This window comes from Pogonomyrmex barbatus, unplaced genomic scaffold (assembly GCF_055798465.1).
Source record: "Pogonomyrmex barbatus isolate J1 unplaced genomic scaffold, ASM5579846v1 scaffold21, whole genome shotgun sequence".
Classification (NCBI taxonomy): domain Eukaryota; kingdom Metazoa; phylum Arthropoda; class Insecta; order Hymenoptera; family Formicidae; genus Pogonomyrmex; species Pogonomyrmex barbatus.
The window spans coordinates 1,321,220-1,339,640 of record NW_028297118.1 but is presented as its reverse complement, the minus strand read 5'-3'; the positions used below and the strand labels follow the sequence as shown (position 1 = coordinate 1,339,640).

Below are 18,421 nucleotides of genomic sequence, written 5' to 3'. Positions count from 1 at the left end.
TGCATCAAAATAAAGAAAATACATATATTTTTGCGATATTCGATTTTTTCTATTTTCCTCTTATTGAAAATAATTTCCATATGCTCGAATAATTATATTTTTTTAAGATTTTTAATTTGTAATATTTTTTTTTACTTTCATTCTTAAACTCGAAAGTAGCGTCACTTTTTATAAATATTTATTATAAAAAATTATAATTTTAATAATAAAATATTTTTATCCGATTCTTGATTAATCTTTGATAATTTATATTATATTTTTTTCAGAATGAAAACATTTATTTTAGGAAAGTATATTTCATGAATCTTTTGAGATTTTTAAATTACTTTAAATAAATAAAAAGAATAGTTGGACACGAGTACCGATATCTAGGAGTGTACAGATAAAGTACTTAATTGATATTTTAAGGATTAATAAAACGTTTTAACTCCTAGCACGGTTTTTTTCCATCTATATTTCCATATTTATATAACAACGACACAACATTACACAAGTATACATAACTTAAAAACTGAGTTGCGGCTTGTGTGCAGTGATGCCAGAACGCTAGCAACAACCGATTTATATAATTTTCAGTTTGGTACTTGGAATGGAGAGCAATATAAATTTGTGTGACGAGCATCTAGCGGAAATATACGGTAATGCGGCCTTGCAAATAATAACAGAACAAATTAGACGACGTGGTGCTGCAATATATGGGATTCTAAAAAAATTGTAAAAAAAAGGGCGTATAATAAAAAAACGATATTGAGTAGTACGTAGCTCACACGTACGCGCTTGCATTTGTGTGCGTCATCCTCTCCACTACGGTTGCGTGCTGCTAGCGTGGGCATTCTGGCATCACTGTTGTGTATCAAGTACATGGCTACCAACTATTTGGAAAAGATTGAAATTAATGTGCTATAAAAATTTGATCAATCCTGAGGAAATAAATAATACAATATGAACAATATGATTTTTTTTTCTTTGAGAAATCCAGATATTTCCCCTTCACCAATATTTCTTCTTATCTGGCTATGATCGCCGATAGTTTGATTTTTCCATCTATGGGATATATGTCCATTGGATATGTGAACGCGAGATTTCGAAATGGAGACTGACGAAGAATTTAACGAAGCTAGTATATAAAAATATAAAAAATATTAATAGACGACGATTAAATAAGATCAGGAGACACGGTAGTGTCTCGGGTGTCAAGTCAACCGAGAACACTGCCGTGTGACTTTAGTCGTCGAGATTCGAGCATCTGAAATTATCGAATCTCAATAACGACTATACTGATCAAGTTCTAAGTAGGCTTGATCGATAGCTTGAGTCCGACTTGCATAATAAAAGTATTTTTATTTTTCTGCTACGTGCCCTACAAGCAGAGATATTGCTACACAAAGTTCGATTTGGAAATTTTTACTTTAAGAAACGTCATTATCGTCGCCTTTGTACGACTGCAACGTCACGAGATGTCATTATTAATCTTATCGACCCAGCGAATTATCAGACTGAAGTCAGGGTTATTATAGAATCTAGCGAATCAATATTCGCTGGGGCCTGCAGTGACCTTGATTTATCGGCCTGATTTATCCGCTGGGTCGATAAAATTGATTGATGTAAACACGGTAGTGTTTTTGGTTAGAACTCTCGGGTATCAATATAATAATAAATACGCGTAAATTAAAATTAAATTAAAATTAAAAAGGAAATATTAGCAGTATTAATAAATTGCATACTACTATTATTCTTTTTCTGCACGTCCGAGTGATGGCCAACGATGTTGACGTTCGCGACGAGTTTGACAATTTGTAATAATTTCGGAGTGTAACTCATGTTTGTGTTTATACTTTGCAGGTAAGTTCTATTTTTTATTTTATCAGAGAACAAAGATATTATTCTTTTATTCAATCTTATCTACATACTCTTATTATGTCTAGAAAAATCAGTTCCAAAGCGAATAAAAATGAAAATTTGTCAATTAAAAAAATAACATATCTAGAAAACTATACATATATTATAATTTTGAATCATATTTCTAATCAACTATTTATTATTAGACAATTACATACACACACACACACACACACACACACACACACACACACACACACACACACACACACACACACACACACACACACACACACACACACACACACACATATAGAATATATGAAATAATAAGATTACATGTTTATTTATTAGGTATATATATATATATATACACTATAAAATTACCTTTTTTTAAAAAAAGGTAAAAAACGGGTGTCAAGTATAGTGGAATACTTCAAAATGTCTGATATCACTATAAAATTACCTTTTTTTAAAAAAAAGATAAAAAAGGGTGTCAAGTATAGTGGATATTACCAACTCAAATGATTGTGAAAAATTTATATAAAAAATTTGATATCAATAATTGGCGCCAAATTATATAAATTATTATATTTTTGAAAAAGTTTCGAAAAATAAGACCTAATAATTATATCTATAAAGGATTTGATGCTTCATATAACAATAATGTTTTGGTATACATATTGGTATAATGATATACATAGTATTATTTAAGAAATATATCACTTAGATTGGATATATATTATTTGATGCTTCATATAACAATAACGTTTCATTAAACATATTAAACACTGAATATATGTTTTCTAACTAATAACTATCAGAATTTCAAAACAATTTCAATATTACACGATATATATAATTGTACTATTCTGCCACACATTCTGCTATATTTTAAATAGAGCGATATATTTAGATAATAATACATATTAGAAATATAGAGCGACTTCAAACAGACAAGAAAAATATGTCCTTGGCGCGTCCGGGTCTCATTAAAACACGCACATACACATTTACTAAATTAACTTATACTCTTACCATATAACATTAACTTATTTTCTTGCATTATGTATTTCTTAATAGTACACACACACACACACACACACACACACACACGTTTTTATTGTATTTTATTCTAATAAAATACGCTGCTTATTTTTACTATTAATTTTGTAAATGCTTTTCAGGTCAAGTTTGGAAACAAATATACGTAATAAAAAATTAATTAATAATAAATAAATGAATGTTACTAATTAATTGTATAGAGCCAATTTAATTTAATCAGTATTGATAAAAAAAGTAAGTATAAAGATATAAATAAAAAATAATAAAATCTGTTATTTAAATTTAGAAAACTGTCTATTCACCTGACACGATAATTATTAAAAGTAGTTTTAATGCGACCTGGGCGCGCCAAGTTTTTGTATGTCTGTTTGATTTTAAGGTCGCTCTATATTTCTAATAATATGTATTATTATATCTAAATATATTTATTTAAAATATATAGAATGCGTGGCAGAATAGTATAATTATATATATCGTGTAATATTGAAACTGTTTTGGAATTCTGATAATTATTAATTAGAAAACATATGTTCAGTGTTTAATATGTTTAATGAAATATTATTGTTATATGAAGCATCAAATCCTTTACAGATATAATTATTAGGTCTTATTTTTTGAAACTTTGAAATATAATAATTTATATAACTGGCGCCAATTATTGACATCAAATCTTTTATATAAATGGTATACATGGTATTATTTAAGAAATATATCACTTAGATTGGATACATATTATTTGAATTAAGTTAGGCAATCTCATGATATCATTATTTTTTAAAAAGAATTAGAATTACTGTTATTTGAGTTAGAATAAGAACGCTTTAATGGGAGAGATACATATAGAGATACATATCACATGGATTTTATTTTTTAAAAGCAGTTGTATATTGAACTTTCGAGATAACGTAACTATAATTATAACTTGGCGCCACTTTTTGATATCAAATCTTTTATACAAATAATACATATTATTACAGGTGAGTATTATATATTATTTGAACATCAATAAGATGATGTAATTTTGTAATATAATATTTGAATCTTTGATGCAAAGATATGTACTTGAGTTTTTACATACACATTGTGTACACTTGGCGACTTTTTTACTTTTTTATAAATATATACTATAAATGTATACTACATGAAATCGCAGTTTTACACAATGCTTCAGTGTTTGACACTGTATTTAATTGTGTTTCTACTTGGAAAGCTCCATAATATGTTGAATCAAATGCGTACATAAAAAATACGTAAATAATAATGACTTATCTGAAATTTGATTTTTATAGCGCGATTTCGATAAATAGCTTGAAATTTGATGTGAGGAACGAATGCATCCTAGCAGCAGTCTCATGATTATATATCATGTTTAATATATAATCATATTGCTAAATTGCTAAATAAAGTTTGCTCCATTTCTGCTATCAATCTTGTCAAACTATGTTACATAGATTCTATTCGATTTCTGTCGCTAATCTAACATCAAACTATTGCCTAGATCCTGCTCATTTTCTACTTTATTTATCTATAGTAATTGTCGCAAATTCTCAAATGTTATAGATTTTGTTATATTTCTACTGACATTCTGCTATTATTATCACTTGATATCCAACAGATTTTATATAATCTGTAGTTTTTCTGTTGATAAAAATTTATAGGAGATATGTGGCAAAATTTAGTTAAACAGGCTTTACTGGATATTAATGAATTAATAAATAATTAAATAAATGAATAATTAATATAAATAATATAATAATTAAATTAATTTAGACAATTATTTATTATTATATTAATGTAATAATGTACGTAATAAATAAATAATTATTAAATTATCTAGATTTTTTTAACTGTCGAACAACGGTATTGCTGTATAATAAAGATATTGATAATAATACTGATGTGCTAAGAGCGCAATATAATATTATATATAATAAATATGTCGCAGTATAATATTATAATATGTATTGTGTTTATATACTGTGGTTTTGAGAGCTTCAATTTTGCATAATTTTTCTAGATTAGCTAAATAAGCTAATTAAATGAGTTAATATTCTTAATAATATTGATCATGCAAGATTTGTGAAAATATTGATGCATATCATCAGTATTACTAATACAATATTATTGATTAATCTTACTAATCATAAAGTCTATACAAGTGTGTTATCAGTATTTTTTTATAAATTTAAAAAATTGCATTTCATTGTTACAGCGACCTGAATTGTGTCCTGAAAAGTGGAACGGTGAATCTAACTATCACGTACATGAAAGCCTTTCTAAAGAGAAACGGCAATACACAGATTATTCTAAGCAGAATTCGCATAGAAGCATACAGTCGTTTAGTATGCTTCAGTGTGATAACTGTTGTGATAACAGTTCGTGATAACAGTTCACTGTGGGTGATAACAGTTAATAAGAACGTATTGAGAAATGGATAGAAATATTATACGCGATGTTTTTGCTTTTTTTTCTGCATATACCATAATATTAGGATTACTGATCAATTTCATGGAATCTTTTTTGCCTGCATCGATATCGTGCACTTATCTTTATGGCAAATTTGTTACAAAAATGCCTCATCCAATAGCAAAAAAGTTTGAAGTACCCAAAAGGTAAATTAAAAGACTACAATTTTATCAGAATGACATATAAGAAAATTTATTATAATTTAATATTATAATAAATATATGTTGATATCATATTGTTGAAAAAAGAATAACGTTCTATCCAACTATATTATACATATACATATACCTACGTATATTGTACACATATGTATATTCCATTTTATAGATATATTCTATATATTTTTGTTTCATAATCGAATTTTAATTATTTAAAAAACTTTTCAGATGGTATAAACATTTTTATATTTTTGCTGCGCCAGTAATGACATGTACACTTTGCTTATTACTTTATAAGTATTTATATAATGGAAATGTTCCTGAAATTATACTTATATTCTTAGACATATTTTTAGGGACATCAAGAAAACCACTGAGTATGTTTTTTTTGAAACTTTTCTTAATATATTTTCAAAATATATCGTTATTAATTATACAAAAATTTATATATATATATATATATATATATAAAACTACATATGTACATATACAGGGTGTCTCATTTTAAAAGGCCCATTAAAATATTTTTTTAGAAAACTGTTTTAGAAAAGAATATTTTAAATAAAAGTTGTATGGTTCAGAGGGGATCTCAAATGGTGACCTTTGTCACATATTCTTTTTCAAGGTCATTTAAAGGCCAACATTTGTTTTTTAATCGAAAACATCCATTTTTTTATTACATATTCTTATAATTTATCTCAAGAGTTCTGCAAAATACTATAAAGTATTTTTTTAATAAGTACTTTCTGAATTATGAGGGTTGAATTTGACATGCAATTTAACATAAAGTATAAAATATCTTGTGAACTATTTATTTTTTGGCAACTATATCTTAATACTTTTATGCACAGAATAATGAAATGAATTATTGATGTAAAAAAAATATTTACTGTTTAAAAAAAAAATGGAATTTTCAATATGCAACGCTGTATCTTTTTTGAAAAACAATTATATTATTTGTGTATTTTTTTTTATACTAATTGATTCATCTTAATTAATCTGTATTTATACATAAAGTATTTATACACAGATGGAGCACGCTAGGCACGTAACGTACGTAGATGAAAGCATAGCCAATGCCGCTTGTAGTCAACTCCATGCGTGCCTAGCGACGGTGAACGCGTATCTCACTGGGCGGTCCTATCTCACCGCGCGCTTGCAATCTGACTATTTTCATAAATTAATAACTCGTTAAGTGTTGCGAAAATCACAAAATACAAGATTTTTCGACTCAGTTTAATCTGTTCTATCTGTGTATAGCCGCTTGACCATTTTTTGAAACATTCTGTATATAGATATATAATATTTAATAAATTAAAGTATATAATTATATATATATATATATATAAAATTTATTTTTATATAATTTTTCAGTACCAACAGAAGATGCAATTCTGGCAATTATTATATGTAATATACATTGTTGGAAAAGAGTATATGAAACATGTTATGTCAATGTATTTAGTGATCAAAAAATACATATATCCATTTACTTGGTCGGACATTTACACTATTTTGGACTAGCGCTATGTATAATAGGCGAATCCGAAGAATTTGTTAGAGGTATATCTTTAAAAATTTGCAAATGTTGAACATATTTTCTTGTATAATTTATATGGATATATATATATATATATATATATATATATATATATATATATATATAAATCTCTGTGTATGCGCGCGCACGCGCGCATAAAATTGATGTATTATATATAATTTTTTATATAGATTTCCACATCAATATGTCTTTGCACAAAATGACAACTGTAAAATTAATTTGCGTACTTATATGTTTATGGCTATCATATATGCAATTGAAAATAAACTTTATTCTTGCAAGAATACGGAAAAATTTGCATGGTGATGTTGTATCTTATGAATACAAAATACCATCTGATGGTTTATTTAAATACATAGCAGGTCCATTGCAATTATTTGAGATACTAATATATCTAATGTTGTCTATAATTCTTTGGCAAGCTTCTACATATCATTATGTTACTATTTGGGTCATACTGAATCAGGTAAGAAATAATTTTATATATTTTCTTTTTTTTAATAAAGAAGAAAGAAAGAGATTTAAAAATAAATTCTTTTCAGGTGGAATGTGCATTTTTATCTCATCGATGGTATTGTAAAACTTTCAAAAATTATCCAAAAGAAAGAAAGATTTTAATTCCTTATATTTGGTAGGATTTATTTTGAAATATTTATATATTATTCATTAATAACAATATTTAATAATCTATATATTTATTTATCTATTTATTATTTAAAATAATATGTACTTGAATAAGATTTAGTAAATTTTCATCTTTAAATATATATATATATATTTCCATACACTACCTTTGTTGTATTGTAGCACAATAGTATTAAATATGGATTCTTCTATATTATAATGATCATATAACATTTATAATAATATAACTTGTTATCATTTATTTATAAAAAATCTTCCTAGTATTATATTTTATATTAAATTGCCAGATATTTTATTCAAATGAAGAATATGTGATAATAGTTTTTCCACATTTACTTAATTACCTAAATAGTAAGCTGAAACAGATAAATTATTCTTCCCTGGGATAAAAACGTAATGACAATTCTTATAAAAATATTAATATGAAGCATGATGATATTATTGAAAATTTCATATTGTACATCAAATAATATCATCATGCTCCAAAATATTAGATTTGCTTATAATACTATACTATATTAAGGAAATGTTAAAGCGACGAACAAATTCTGAATCTATGGAAAACGTCCACAAATATATATATATATATATATATATATTATAAAATTTTTTTTATACATATATATGCGCACCTCCTGTCACACACACACACTTTTGTACTATATTAGAGAAAGGTGTCTAAATCTCATTCTAAGAATTTAATAATGTTTTTTCAATAATATGAGCTGTATATTCTGCAGAATTTTTATATAATGAAGTAGACTATATTAGTATTAGTAGAATTAATGGTTCTGAATGCCATGTTAAAATAACAAATGGTAAAAAAATATTTTTTAATTTTTTTTGTTCTTGACATCAAGTTCATGCCATAATCACATGTTAATACATATAAATACACACATACATATGTAAAAGTGTATGTAGACATATATATATATATATATATATATATGTGTGTGTGTGTGTGTGTGGTGTGTATGGATATGTATGTGCGTATGTATATGGGGTGTGTGTGTGTGTGTGTGTGTATGTATATATATATATATATATATATACATATATATATATATATACATGCATTCCTGCTCGAATTTTGTCGTAGCTATAAGATTCCTTTAAAAAAATAAGATATTTATGATACATACCTATATGGATAGCCTTGAGCTTTGTTTCTAAATATTGATAAAAGAAAACTAAAAAAAATTGCGATTAATCCCAAACCTATCACAGCTAATATTCTGCGTTTCTTAACATCTCCTTTACGAGCTGCAGCTTCAGTCATTAATATCATTCCTAATACCACTGCTCCATCTTTTTATATGTAATTAAGGTTATCAATATTAAATGTATAAACCTGATTTTTCTATGTTTTATATAGATTATTTTTTATATGAAATATTTCTAAAAGGATACTAATAACCATAACAATATAGGTTTCCATTATAAATTGTCCTTGAGAAGATCCATGAATGAAAGCTGTATTGCCATTTGGTGATTTATGCACAAAAGGTGGTCCTCTGATATGGTTCCACATTTGTCCAGAGGTCATATTTATGGTGAAAAACTGAAATTAAGCAATATTAAGAATATTTTTGTCACAATAAAATATTAAAATATACTTACCAAAGCACAAAATCCCCACAGCTTTTTGTTATAAATAAAGTCTAAATTATTACGCCTGAGATACAGGCCACCTCCTATAATTACCACAAGCATTCCTAATCCCACTGTACCAGAATAATTTGGTGGTCTAAATACTCTAATCTATAACAACAAAAGTATATCTTAAAAAATGTAATCAAATAAATAAAAATATGCATTATATGAATATCAGCATAGCTTTAATAGAATGAATACAATAGTATATTTTCAGCATTACCTGAATATCTGCGCGTTCGCCAATCCATTTTGCTATTGCCTCAGCACCAAATCCTACTCGCTGGATATCCATAGTATCAGCAGCTTTTGGCTTTCCTTTGGGTGGAAAATGCATATATACTGGTGCAGTATTTAACTTCATCTGGGATAAACAAAAACTTTTGTATTAATCATATTCTCTTGTATTCTTTTATGTTCTACTTACCAATCGAAAAACATCTGATCCTTCGTCAAAGTCAATAGAGACAAAGAATAACTTGTTGGAATATAATGGAGAATATCGGAAGGAGTTCGCCACTATTGTAAATTCATCATTGGCATGTCTAAAATTACATTAATAAAATTATTAAACATGTTTACAGATTCTTTTTATACGTGACTTATTATATGGCGTTCTCTTTTATGAGAGTTTCTTTTATGATCTTTGATACAATCTAAAAACAATTTGTCAACAAAAACTCAGTAGAGTTTACATTGTCACTGAATATAATTACAAGATTGCTACTTAGTAGCAACCCTTTCTTGCACATATAATTCTTAATGACAATATTATAATCATTATAATGTCATTATGCACAGCTTTTCGATCATATATTTACACAAAGACGACTTAAAAATAATAATAGGAATTAAGAGTTACAAAATAGATTGGCTAAAAATACAATGGTTGAATGACTCAGTATCATTACTTATGCTGTTTAGATCTATATAGAGAAATATCAGTAATAGTAAATGTTCAAATAACAAATGTACAATTGTCATGTTTTCTAAACATAGCTTTAGATAATCAAGTTTGTCAAAAACAGATTTTGCAAAACATTATATATCATCAGAATATCAGCATTAATAAGATTAAACACATATTATAACGTTGTTATAATATGCAGAATATTGAAAGAAATATGAAAAAAATCTACTAACAGATTGCAATAATAAACTAACATTAAAAAAACAACAACAAAGATATAGTACATTTTGATATTTGATTGTTGACAGAACTATACTGAACCTACTAACATAATCTATATAAAATTATGAGTAAAAACAAAGTATAGCTTATTATGACATGATCTGACAATAGATGTGGACAGAAATTAGATAAAATTTGACATAATTTGACATTAAATCATTGGCAAAAATCGAAACAGAATCTGATCTTTGATATAATCTGAAAGCAGATTTGTTAGCAAAAATCCAACAGAGTCTATACTATCTCCGAATATAATTACAAGCTTGTTACTTAGTAGTATCCATTTCTTGCTTGTAAAATTTATCAAGATTTCAATATAATCTATTGTATAATCACAGATTGTTTGCATTATTTTGTACTGGATATAAAACATAAATGTCTTTGTAATACATAAAAAAATGATCATTAGAGTTAATATTAAGAATATAAGAATCACAATATACTTTTATTTGATATACAATACTTTAAGAATATTCTTAAAATTTACTATATATGCATATATGTATATTGCTCGAATTTGCTGATGGTTTGTTGGCAGGTAGCTGACATTTTATGTACTAAAGTCATTTATATATACATGTCAACTCACCGGCAAATTTGGCATTGTCTCTGAGGTGCCATAGCAGTAAACATAACTATAACAGAATAATTTCTCGGAGGAGCTTTAATGTATTGTTTAAATTTTGATCCGTTGAATTTCAATACCGATTTTTTCATGGCCATTTCTGTTAATTGTTGTACACGTTCCGCCAACGAAGTACCTTGATTCTACAAAGAAAAAAACGAATAATAGCATACTAATATAAATAATGAAACTGATGAATAAAAGAGATCTCAAAGAAGTTCTTACATTTTTCGTTCTGTATTGACAGGCGACATAGCTTAGAAAAGAAAAAACTAGTAACGCGACGTAAAGCTTGTACTTCATTGTGGACTGGAGCTTCAATATGCTGTGCAAAAGTTCAACATAATCAAAAACACTCGATTAATACATCAGCGACCACTGTAAATTAACGCTCGAATTACTATATCGCGCGAAACGTGTTGGTCCACCGGATATACGTGGCATTAACCATCGACGATAGGCTACGTTCCGATATATTGGATCACCAACAAGATTCTGCTAAAGTTATCAAGCCTGGGTAAATTTTCGAGACTCTCAAAGGGACTTGAGGGACCCGAAGATAATTGAAAAGTATCAATATTATCAAAGAAAAAACCTGAGAATAATTATTCCGGCTTTTTTCATGGAATCATCGAAACTAATCGAAATCCCTGGAAACTAGTGATACAAACTCAGGCTGTGTTCCGTAACTCACCGCTAGTACTGTAATGCCGTTCCGAAATTTATTCCAGGGTGCGTTCTTTTATCCACTCCGAATGCTCATGTTATGACGTAATGGAAGTGTACTGCGGCTATCGTTCCATTTTAGTTTCGTGCGCTTTCTAAGTATTGTAAGAATTAGACGAATTAGACGAGTAAGCGGTCATGAAAGAGATTCGGAATATAAACTGCTAACAGAGAGGAGCCGTCGTGGTCGTGCAGACTAAGTGTCGGATTGGTAGATGAGGGGTCCCGAGTTTCAAATCCAGTCGGTCTCCGTTAATTTTTTCCGAATCTAATAGACTTTCTTTCAGTATTTTAAGATTATAAAGCGAAAGTTGCAGTATGTTTTCTGAAGCTCCAACTGAAATAACGGCTGACATATCTAATATTAAAAAAAATATAATTTTATTATATATATTAAATATAATATATATATATATATATATATATATATATATATATATATATATGTAAAATAATTAATAATAATAAGAAAATTAATATGTTGTAATGAATTACTTCTTACATATTATTTATGCTATTACTTATCACATTATATCTTCATTATTTTTTATCCTCACGATCATTTTCGAATTTCGGAATAGCCGATGCTATGGAAACGCCGGCCGGAAATACAAACATGCAAAAGCAAGTCTGCAAATTCCAAAGCAGAGCGCGAACGAGGAATTTGCGAGAGCGTGCCGTTTTGATCATATATGATCCGATTTAGAATTATAACGCGACGAAACGCGACACTACTAGAATACTATATAAAAACGGTCGCTAAATCACCGAGAGTGGGCAGTTACAATACGTAACAGGGCAGTTGTACTTCATCACGGCCAGTCGTTATCAGTAATCAATGAGATTTACACGAAACATTCAAGAAGTCATACCAATAAATCAGCTACTTAACAAAAGTGAGTAATAATATTTGATCAGAAGAATCTTCCACCTACGATCCTGCTCGGAATTAGCATTGATGTCGGATGGTGAAATAAATAGAAATCGACCCCTTAGAAATATATTATAGTTACATGGCGAGCGAATACAAAGAACGCGAAGTCCTGTCTCCGTTTTAGTCCAAGAAGCTGTGATACGCGACATCTGCGATAGTGCGTCGAAATTTAGAAATGCGACATTCGGATGAGAGCTTACTTGGGGATCAATCATGTAACTTTACGTGAAATTTTTCACTTTTTATTTTTCACTTTTTACTTTTCATTTTTCACACCTTGACATTTCACGTGAAATTTTTCACGTACAGCGATTATGTATGTAGCTTGGATGCATGGAAAGTGAAATCATGAAACATAGTTTTCATAGATTTTCATAGCTAATGAAAATTATTTTATTGGTACAGTATTATATACATCTTTTAATAACCAATTGTATATGTACTACGTATACTTAATCCTAACGCAGCCCTAATCTTCTCTAATTCCGAAGCATCTTTATTAATATATTATATTCCCTAGATTTCCGCCTTTCCGCCATCAAGGTAATGACAAAAAAGTTCACGTGAAAAATTTTACATTTTCACGTTTGAGAGAGTTATATGATTCCGCAAAATCGTACATGATCGTAAGTTCACGTGAAACTTTTCACATTTCCGCCCTAGAGGAAAAGTTATCTATTAGAAGTTAGCCCCCCACTTTTAGAAATAACTTATTTTGAGAATTGTGCTGAATTGTGCTAGGTTTGTGCTACATTGTGCTCGAATTTTAAAATCGTAATGTGAAAAATGTCATAAAAAATGAAAAAAAAACGACATTTTAGGCTAGTCCTCCACTTTGCGATTTTTTTTAATTTTCTCGATTTTGCTAGGTTGTGCTAGGTTGTGCTAACATGACTCTCAGAAGGACACCGGTCCATGTGCCAACCCCACCTCCACGTGGTGAGAGTCGGTAACGCCGAGGTACCCCCTCGGCGGCTGACGGGGCTCTGGCTTCCGGTTAGACCGCGTGCACCGGCACGTTGGTCTAGGCTCTGGACGGGCGGTTGGTCTCGCTACGGGCGTCGCGGTCACGGTGCGAAATTCCGGGTGTAGGCCTGGAAGAGTAGGCCGGGGGCAGATGCCCTTAAGCCGTCGGCGCGACCGGGCTTGGCTGACGTCTGCTCCGAAGGGGCCAACGCGAGGACGCGAGCGCGTCCGCCTGGGCGTAGAGGATCACTCCTCTCCCGGACGGGCCAGCGGACGGAGGAGGGAGTTGGCGGTGGGATACACCTCGACTCCCGAATCTGAAAGCAGGGCCTGCCCCTACCGGTGGGGCATCGGGATGCGACTCCTTGGGCGGGCGGCCCTAGGCCGGTACTCGCCTGGGACGGTCGCTATCTCGCCGTTAGGGCAGCTTACCTCCGCAATGGGAGGCCGGGTAGGATACTCGTCTCGGTGTTATCATTAACACCGACACGGGTCACCTGGAGACGGTCCACGTGGACACTCCAGGCCCCGGGAAGGGGGGATGGGAGGCGAAGGGATGCTCGCATCCTGGAGCCCGACATCCTCAAACAGGGGTCTGCTTTCCCCCTCGTATAAAAACTCGGAAGCAGGGACACGGGTAGGGGCGGTGGATAGGCGCCGGTGCCTCCTCGGAGGCACTGATGGTGCCACACACCGACCAACAGGGGTCCGCCTCCCCCTCGTATAAAAACTCGGAGGCGGGGACACGGGTAGGGGTGGTGGATAGACACCGACTCTCCACGTGGAGGGTTGCAGTTGTCACACACCACCAACAGGGGTCCGCATTCCCCCTCGTATAAAAACGCGGTTGCGGGGAAACGGGTAGAGGCGGTGGATAGGCGACGGGCCTCCGGCGTACGCTGGTTTCCCGTTGCCACACATCGCCAACAGGGTTGTCCCTCACCCTGTATAAAAAACCGGAAGGCATAGGAATGGGGGGGTAAAATAGTCGGTCGGTCGCGCGCGGGGAGGACGCGGGTTCGGAGGGGTCCCCGGTTCTCGGGTGCTCCTTTGGCTCCGTCTCCTCCTACAGGGGCCCGCCTACCCCCTCGTATAAAAACTCGGAGGCGGGGACACGGGTAGGGGCGGTGGATAGACACTGGACTCTCGAGTCCATGATGTCACACATCGCCAACAGGGGTCTGCCTCCCCCTCGTATAAAAACTCGGAGGCAGGGACACGGGTAGGGGCGGTGGATCGACTCCGGACCCACTCACAGAGAGTGGGCCCTAGGAAGTCACACATCGCCAAACAGGGGTCTGCCTTCCCCTGTATAAAAACACGGAGGCAGGGACACGGGTAGGGTGGTGGGTGACTTAGGGCCGGATCCCGAACGTCACCTCCCACCAAAACAGGGGTCCGCCTCCCCCTAGGATTCGTCCGTTCTGACCCAGGGGCCGGAACGGGGGAATTAAACGGAGAGCGGGCCGGGGCCAGATGGCTCGCCACACCCGGTGGCAGCGTCTCTGGCGCAAACGGCGTGGCCTGACCGGTAGATGGGTCGGACTCTTTCCGGCTGGTAGCAGGCTGCCGGGGCGGCACACCCCTCCGCAATAGTCCTGCCCCCCTCCTTTCTCGTCGGAGGGCGTGCCCTTCGGGGGACCAGCTGGGAGACCTGGCCCTGACGCCAACACAGGCGCCCGCCTAGTGGGGGTTCCGCATCACCCCACTATAAAACAATCGGATGTGGCGCGCGGGGGCGGACTCCCTAGGACAGTGAACTAGGGAACTCCGCATCAACATATCAGTGGGAAACCCCCCAACGACGAGACGTAGCGGGGGGACTAATGGATGGGTCTCCACATTTGGTGGAGATTATCGACCCCTTCTGGGTGCACTCCCTCCTGGTGTGCCACCTTGACGTGGTGGGGGAGCTCCCTGTCCCTATGACCACCTGCTGGCAGTACCGGGGTCCAACCCCGGGAAAGCCCGGGTGCGAGGGGTCAGGGTCTAAGGGCACACCGACTCTGGGTCCGGTCCCCCAGTAGAGTGTCGGATCTCCTTCGGGAGCGCCACACTCAATGGGCCGGTAGGGGATGCGGCGACCCTGACTTCAAACGCCCGGCGGTGCGGCGCCGATAGGGGGAGGTCTGCTCCCTGTCCGTAACGACGCGGGTGTTCCCGCAGGCGTGTCGCCGTGGCGCTGGGTGCTCCTGGCGTCACGGCTTGACACATGCCGGGGGGGCGGTGCTCCGCCCGGGGGGTACGGGCTGCGGTGTCGCTCGGACGTTTCCGAGGCAGGGTCCGCAGTCCGGGTGCCGTCGGGGCCGCTCGGAAATATTCCGGGGACGGGGTCCGGCGGCACCGGTGAACCATTGCATCTAGGTTCACCAGAGTGCCCCATTGCAATAGGGGCACGTTAGCTCATACCGTAATCCCGTGGTCATGTTTCGCGGGACCGGGGGCCTTGGCTTAACCGCCCGGGTCACGAGGAAGAAAACCTCTATAAAAAATTACCCCAACCTAAGCTGAGTTACGTGGCGAGAGGTGCATGGCACAGGGGGAGCTGTGTCGCTAGCGAGCAACCCATGGGGAAACTGGCGCACCCCATGTGGCACCAGCCTACCACCCGGAAAGGCGTCACCCGGGTGGGGTCCTTTTATTCGTCCACACTCGTGGGAACATTATGGAGATGACACAAATTAAAAACAAAAAACCCCATACCGGCCCAGTCGCTGACAGGGCCCGACGAGGCAGCGGAGAAGCTTCACCCGCTGAAGGGTCGTTAAATCTTTCGAAGCAGGATGGCCACGATTCCAGCGATGTGGCAGAGAGTGACACGAGGGAAACCTCCCCATCTGTGGGATCCACCAGAACCTCGAGGACCCTTATGTCTACGGTGTCCAACGTGCAGGAAATGACACAGTTTACTGTGTCCAGGAAAAGGCCACTGCACATCGAATCCGAAGACCCTAATTCGGGCACGCTGGGTAATCCGGTGCCTGAAAAAAGGGGCAGAGGACGGCCTGCACTAAACCCAAAGAATGAGGGAAAATTCACGCTAACAAAGCGCCAGAAGAGAGAGAGAATACGAAGGGCAGCAGCTGAATATCGTGCAGCCCTGGAAGTAGAGGATTCGGACGTTGAAGTCTCAGAATCAAGGAGGGCCAAGAAGGCCCAAGTAAACGAAAGAGAGCTTCTAGAAGACTACAGAGAGCTCCCAACTCTAGACGTTAACGCCATCGTCACAGAGGAGATAGCAAAAGTGAAGAAAGTTGCTCAAAAATCGACCCACTTAAAAGGAAAAATGGTGAGCCTGCTATGGGAAGCCAGCGAAAGGATCGGTGCTGCTAACATAGCACTGGTAAAGAGACTCCGGGAAAATACAACCGGAGAAACCAACGAGGCGGAGGAACTTAGGAACAATCTCCTCCAAGCGAGGCGGGACAACGCCAGGATGGAAAAGGAGATTGCCGAACTTAGGAAACAAGTGGAGGAGATAAGAAATCACCCCCCTCCATTACTCCCGACGCAAACACCGAAGGAAGTGACGCCAAGGCCGGGCACATCAAGAGAACGAACCCCCCCACCATACCGGGGAGATGATCCCATGCCATCCCCTCCCCCCTCCATAGACCCAATAGGCCCCTCCCCCATGGAGGTGGAGGAGCTGGGTAGAAGGGAGAGGGAAAAGTTCCCGGCCCTGAGACCCCCTCTCAAAGGGGTCCCTAGGAGGGACTTAGATACTGGGTCAACAACTACCCAGAAAATAACAATAGACACGGGAGAGCTGGGAGCTCTCATCGAGGGCATCATCCCCCGCGTATTGAACAAGATGGGGTTCATCCCCAAGGAGCGGCCCCCGACACGGGTGGCCCCCCCACCGGTTCCCGTCCCCCCAAAGGCGATGCCAAAAGGGAAGGGCGGAGCCCAGGAGGAGAGACAAGGAAAGCGGGGAGCAAAACCCCCTGCCTCCACACCCGCGCCCAATCGCCGGGTACAACCCGAGAGGGCTGCCAAAACCCTGGCAATGGAGCATGAACAGCTGCTCCAATGGATGGGACCCACTCCCGCACCCACACGGGCGCCTGAGCGCCGATCTGAGGGGGGTACGTGGGCGCAAGTGGTGGGAAGGAAGGAGAAGAGGACCGAGAAGAAGAAAATGCAACAACAACAACAACGGCCCACACGGGAAGGACAAAAGTCCCAAAACAATAGGGACAAGAATAGTAACACTCCCACTCCCCAAAAAGGGGGAGGAAAGAAAAAAGGGAGGAAAAGAAACAAAAAAAGGAAGGTGCCAAAAACCGCGGCCGTGGCAATTGCCTGCCCCGCAGGGAAATATGCAGAGGTCATGGCTACGGCGAGAGAGAAGATTCCCAGCTCGGAACTTGAGCTAATGGGAATCCCGGAGCTAAGAGCCAGGCGCGCCATTACAGGTGCGCTTATGCTTGAAATACCGGGAGAAGGAGGGACTGCGAAGGCGGACGCCCTGGCTGCCAGAATGCGCGATGCACTGGGAAGCATGGAGGGGGTGAAAGTGACCCGTCCCATAAAAAAGGCGGAACTACGGATTCGAGACCTCGATGATTCCGTCGGGAACGAAGAA

General features: G+C 36.2%; 2 protein-coding genes and 1 long non-coding RNA gene across 6 annotated transcripts; 1 reads left to right on the top strand and 2 right to left on the bottom strand.

Moving 5' to 3' along the window:
* Positions 1-421: 421 nt before the first annotated feature.
* LOC105422476 (uncharacterized) lies at positions 422-1,016 on the bottom strand. The gene is made up of 2 exons (XR_967258.2): positions 774-1,016; positions 422-703 (listed from the first exon to the last, which is right to left on the bottom strand). It is a non-coding gene; the product is annotated as an uncharacterized LOC105422476 (long non-coding RNA).
* A 216-nt stretch (positions 1,017-1,232) lies between these two features.
* Positions 1,233-7,856, top strand: LOC105424474 (polyprenal reductase-like). Of its 3 annotated transcripts, none has more exons than XM_089077967.1 (6): positions 1,233-1,842; positions 5,117-5,516; positions 5,757-5,905; positions 6,903-7,091; positions 7,260-7,555; positions 7,632-7,856. In XM_089077967.1, exons 2-6 carry the CDS (start codon positions 5,335-5,337, stop codon positions 7,722-7,724), a joined length of 909 nt encoding a protein of 302 aa, XP_088934093.1. In that variant the 5' UTR covers positions 1,233-1,842; positions 5,117-5,334; the 3' UTR covers positions 7,725-7,856. The 3 variants fall into 3 exon arrangements, with proteins under 3 accessions (XP_088934093.1, XP_088934092.1, XP_088934091.1); XM_089077966.1 differs by adding an exon at positions 3,027-3,138 and having other exon boundaries at positions 7,260-7,699; XM_089077965.1 differs by having other exon boundaries at positions 7,260-7,699.
* A 90-nt stretch (positions 7,857-7,946) lies between these two features.
* LOC105422481 (oligosaccharide transferase gamma subunit) lies at positions 7,947-11,910 on the bottom strand. Of its 2 annotated transcripts, none has more exons than XM_089077963.1 (8): positions 11,433-11,910; positions 11,172-11,350; positions 9,818-9,935; positions 9,614-9,754; positions 9,358-9,498; positions 9,148-9,298; positions 8,880-9,045; positions 7,947-8,114 (listed from the first exon to the last, which is right to left on the bottom strand). In XM_089077963.1, the coding sequence occupies exons 1-8, from the start codon at positions 11,508-11,510 to the stop codon at positions 8,105-8,107; spliced, it is 984 nt and encodes a 327-aa protein (XP_088934089.1). In that variant the 5' UTR covers positions 11,511-11,910; the 3' UTR covers positions 7,947-8,104. The 2 variants fall into 2 exon arrangements, with proteins under 2 accessions (XP_088934089.1, XP_088934088.1); XM_089077962.1 differs by having other exon boundaries at positions 7,947-8,090; positions 11,433-11,909.
* Between the last annotated feature and the right edge of the window lie 6,511 nt (positions 11,911-18,421).